This window comes from Trichechus manatus, unplaced genomic scaffold (assembly GCF_000243295.1).
Source record: "Trichechus manatus latirostris isolate Lorelei unplaced genomic scaffold, TriManLat1.0 scaffold00002, whole genome shotgun sequence".
NCBI lineage: Eukaryota > Metazoa > Chordata > Mammalia > Sirenia > Trichechidae > Trichechus > Trichechus manatus.
In genome coordinates, this window is record NW_004443938.1 from 5,398,990 (window position 1) to 5,403,983 (window position 4,994).

Consider the following 4,994-nt stretch of genomic DNA (forward strand, 5'->3'; position numbering starts at 1 on the left):
CATCACAGGGCCTGCTGCTCTGTTAATTGTCCCATGCTCTCCAGTGCTCACTCCACCCATCACTGGGACTGCTGCTCTGTGTCAGTTGTGTGTTTATGTGTCTGTCTCTCCCACTAAACTGCCAACTCCTTGAAAAAGGAACTTAGTTCTTCTGGGCCTCAGACGGAGTAGGTGCTGGACTATTACTGTTTTTACACAAAGTGGAACAGGACACTCCATATCTGCTAAGTCATGAAGATGTGCATTCCTCATTCTGTGGAGAGAAATCACAGCTGTGGCAACGAGGCCGTGGGGGCTTAGTGCTCCAACAGTGGATTCGAATGCTGGGCACAATCACAAGTTGGAGAGATGGAAAGGGCCTTAAAGATCCCCCCTCGGAGCGGGCCCCCGGGTGGATTTTCAGTGTCAGAGCCGTTTCAGCCTCGTCTGCACTCTCTGATATCAGCTGTTTACGGCATTTATAGACAGAGTCCGCTGGTACGCTTTCACAGTGATAAGAGTTGTGCCCTGCTCACCCATTTTAGGACTTGGGAAACATTTCTCAGTTTGCAACATCTGCTATTTCATAACTTGATTTATGCAAAATGGGATCAACTGAGCTTGAATTGACGTAAGCATCCAACTGTGTAATCTGATAGTAACCATATAAACTTATTAATTGGTGTATGAAAGTATTCTTTTACTCTGAGGGTTTATTAGGCTGCTGACTAATGTGAAATCGGGTCTTTATAAACTTTTGGCACTGTTTTATCTGCCGTGCTTGGCGGCATGTTTCTCCTTTCTGTGCGCTTTGGCAGGTGCGGGTGCTGGTCAGTGCACGTTAGATTCCCTTGCAGGGAAGGGAGACTGTTTAGTTTGTCTGTTCACTTATTCCCTTTACTCTTGAGAAAGTATTTCAGGAGGCAGTGGGAGAGCCCTGGGCATAGCTTGTTTATTATAAAGGCCTTCTCCTGCACCCTTTCCGCATAGTTTGCTTTTGTGGTTGAAAAGTAATAGAAGAACTAATGGATCGAAGTAGTCAGCAGAATCTAGAGAGCCTCCAGAATGGACCTCAGTTTATCTAGGTCGTGGACACGTTGTGGGACCTGGTGAAAACGCGTACCATGGTGGCGCCTGCAACATCTGTGCACAGCTGCAGTGAGTTTGGAACTCCATGGTTCGCTAGAGGATTTACAGAACTCTGGTTTAAGAAGTCCCTTCTTCAGAGAGATTTTCCTTAAAACTTCAACAGCATGCTAGAGTAATTTTGTATACACTGTAATTCAAGGATTTATTGGCCTAAGCATTGACGATGGAGAGAATCAGGCATATAAAATTCATTAGAGGTAATTCCTCTTTGGGGTGTCTGTCCGTAGCCGACGTGTGTGAACAGCAGCTGAGCCCAGTCTGACCTGAAGCATGTTTATAAGGCAGGAGACACAGGAAGAGGCTGCCGCTTCATTTGAGTTATGACCAAATCACAAAAAAGCAGATTGCAGAGCAGTGATCAAAGTAACGCTTTTTTTCTTACATTACATTGTAGAATGTGGAGGTTGGAAGGAGCCCGAAAGGTAACCGAGTTCAGCCACCTATCTAGTGCGTTCATCCCTTCTCTCCCGAGCAGCTGTGCTTGAGCATCTCAAGGGATTATTATTATTATTGGGAAAATAACCAACTAGGAAGAACTCCATTGAACACATTTATTGGAGGATAATTTAAAATTTATAGTACCTTAAGAGTGAATAATACAGAAAATTGTGATGATTGAGGGCAGATGGTGTGAGAATGGCTTATTTCAGAATAATGTGAATCAGGCTGTGTCTTAGTGGGATGGATGTCTGATTCTGTAAAGAAACCTTTAAGCTTTTAATGCATTTTATAAACCAGTAAATACAGATTAAGACAGATGGAATCAGTTAAAAGTCAGTTTACAGTGGGACTATATTGACTGGTAATGAAGTTATTAAATAATAATTTATTGCCCCACAAATGGAATCATCTCAACCTTTTTAGTTTGAATGAAAGCTGCCCACTTTATCTCAGCTGCACATAAAATCCTTAAAATTCTTAGAGGAAGACATTCTCATAAAAAGTTTTTAGAAGATCCACGTGCAGAAGAAGAGTAACTCAGTGTCCTGACCTGAGAGCATGCACGTTGCCCATGTCCTGGTCTTGCTCAGGTGGTGGTCTGCTGTTCCCATCTCTCGCAAGGGCAGAAGAGAAGAAGATGGCCCAACAGTTTTTGCACCTTCAGTGATTTGTGTTTTCTGCAAAAAATGCTTTTGCCTGTAGGTAGAGTTTTTAATATGCCTGCAGACACTTCACTTTGAGGTTGTGGAATATTTTCTTCTAGGATGGAAAGAAGTAGATGATGATTCATTAGGCTTGGTTTGGTATGGTGGAACCTAAATGGAGGAGCACAGAGGTATGGACAGCCTTCAGACCACTCATTTCCCGTATGATATCAAAATTACTCAAGTTTTTAGGTAGTTCAAGAGGAAAAATCTTTAATTTAAATATTTTAAATTTGTCAGTCCTCTTGTCATTAGAAGGTTCCACAATCTAGGTGTATTTAAATTTCTTGGGTTTTGTCGTAACGAGTGATGTTACTGTAGTTGAAATAGCTCCTTTAAGCGGTGGTCACTTCATTGTTGCTATAGCTTATGGTCTTAGTCATCTAGTGCTGCTCTAACAGAAGTACCACAAGTGGATGGTTTTAACAAAGAAATTTATTCTCTCACAGTCCAGTAGGCTACAAGTCCAAATTCAGGGCGTCAGCTCCAGGGGAAGGCTTTCTCCATTGGCTCTGGAGGAAGGTCCATGTCATCAGTCTTCCTTTGGTCTGGGAGCTTCTCTGCGCAGGAACCTCAGGTCCATAGGATGCGCTCTGCTCGCAGCACTGCTTTCTTGGTGGTATGAGGTTCCCATGTGTCTCTGCTCACTTCTCTCTTTTATATCTCAAAAGAGATTGGATTAAGACACTATCTAATCCTGTAAACCTCATCAGCATAACCTCATCACAGTGATAGAATTTACAGCACATAAGGAGATCACATATAACCTCATCATAGTGATAGAGTTTACAACACATAAGCAAATCACATCAGAATTGTACACAATCTTACAATACTGGGAAACATGACCCAGCCAAATTGACAGAAATTTTTAGGGGACACAATTCAATCCATGACACTTATGTAAAGAGAAACCAAAATGCTAACTGTATTAGAGTTAAATTATTCTTTTTTGCACCAAGAGCCGTCATTAGTGTGCTGAGTGGCATTGCCTGTATTGTTTCAAGTAACTGAAAATGTCGTAAGATTAGAGCCTGTGCTTTTTATTGGCGGTCTTTGTTTGTATTTTTTCCATAGTTGGAGGGGCACAATATCTTCTCCACCCTGAGCTCCAGCGAATACGAACAGGTGCTTGAGATCATCCGCAAAGCCATCATCGCCACAGACCTTGCATTGTACTTTGGAAACAGGAAACAGTTGGAAGAGATGTACCAGTCTGGATCACTAAACCTTAATAACCAATCACATAGGTAAAAAGGATTTTTAAAAAGTTCAGAAGCCTAGGAAGTGTTACGTGGAATAAATTTATATGTAAGAGAAAAAGTGTAAAAAAATTATGTTTTTTTTCTGTGCATTCTGTATAGATTTACTTTTGGGCGATTTTATTGCTTATCAAGATTGCTGACAATATAGTATGAGGATAATTAAAATAAAAATTTGCAATGAAACTAGCCATGCAGGAGTGGGTCCTATAGGAAAAGGTTGGCAGGTTGTTTCCCAGGGGGCCTTGGTGGAATTGATCGCAGTGCAGGGTTTGGTCATTGGCCTCATAGAATCAGAAGCCTGACTTGCTGAGCAAATAAAAATGGATTTATTTTTCAGAATCTGACTCATGTTAAGCAGGCTCGTGTGGTTGCTGTATAAAAATGGGATTCCATATTAACCCTTTGCCGTCAAATTGATTGCAGCTTATGGCGACCCCATTATGTTACAGCGTGGAGCTGCTACGTATGATTTCCCTGGCTATAATCTTTATGGAAGCAGATCACCAGGCCTTTCTTCTGTGGCACCACTGTGTGGGTTCGAACCATCAACCTCTTGATTAGCAGCAGAGCATGAATTGTTTGCGCCATCCAGGGACTTTCCAATTCCACCTTATTGAAGTACAAAACATGTATTTCAGTCACAAAGATCAGAATATCGACATTCTTTGTCGGAATCATTGAGGAAGTCAAGTTGCAATTAAAAGGTTGCTTTGTGAATGAACACGGAATCAGAACAAGAATTTGATGAATTAAATGTTCTAGTGGCATCAGGCTAAGGTAGTCTGATACCTTCTTTCCTGAAAAGTCATGTCTTCCTAGTGGGTTCAGAAATATTTCGGGTCTGTTCATTAGGATGAGTCTGTCTACCCATGTGTGTGTTAGGTCTAAGGCAAGTTCACTGACTAAACCTCCACTCCCTTTGACAGTTTGGAGGTGGTTCCCACCAGCAGTTATTGCTGTGACTTTCCTTTTGCTGTTTCCATGTCTCACCAAGCTCCATTTCAAGTGATGCCATCTTTCTCTTTAGATTTGTGAATGTGAATTTACTAGTTCTAGCCCATTCTTGCTGAGCTTGGAGCTATTATCTTTGCCCAGGTGCTTTGCATAGCTCCTCCGTGATGCTTTGAGTACTGATCTTAAAAACTCTTCAAGAGCACAGCCTCTGTTGTCTTCATTTTCAAGTTCTTAGAAGCAATTCACTCCGGTACCCCAAACCCAAGCAAACCATTAGTTTTACAAATGAATGTAAATTATATATAATAAAATTTACCTCTTCAAGAATAAGTACCATTTGTATCATGATATCCATGCCTTTGATTAAACCATGGTTGTTTGTGATTCAGCTTACCTCCAAACAGATCCAGATTTTGTGGAGCTTGAAACTTATCCAATTTTGGGAACCTTCTTTAAGAAAAACAATACAAATATATCTTATTTTCACATAGGACAATATGAA

General features: G+C 41.1%; 1 protein-coding gene across 1 annotated transcript in view; it reads left to right on the plus strand.

Moving 5' to 3' along the window:
- The window catches only part of PDE10A (phosphodiesterase 10A), a gene marked incomplete at its 3' end in the record, with an annotated part of 329,742 nt that overhangs the window by 290,682 nt on the left and 34,066 nt on the right, over positions 1–4,994 (plus strand). Inside the window, exon 17 of the mRNA XM_023728251.1 lies at positions 3,351–3,523. Within this exon, the coding sequence (XP_023584019.1) occupies positions 3,351–3,523 (173 nt within the window). The remainder of the gene's footprint in view (positions 1–3,350; positions 3,524–4,994) is intronic.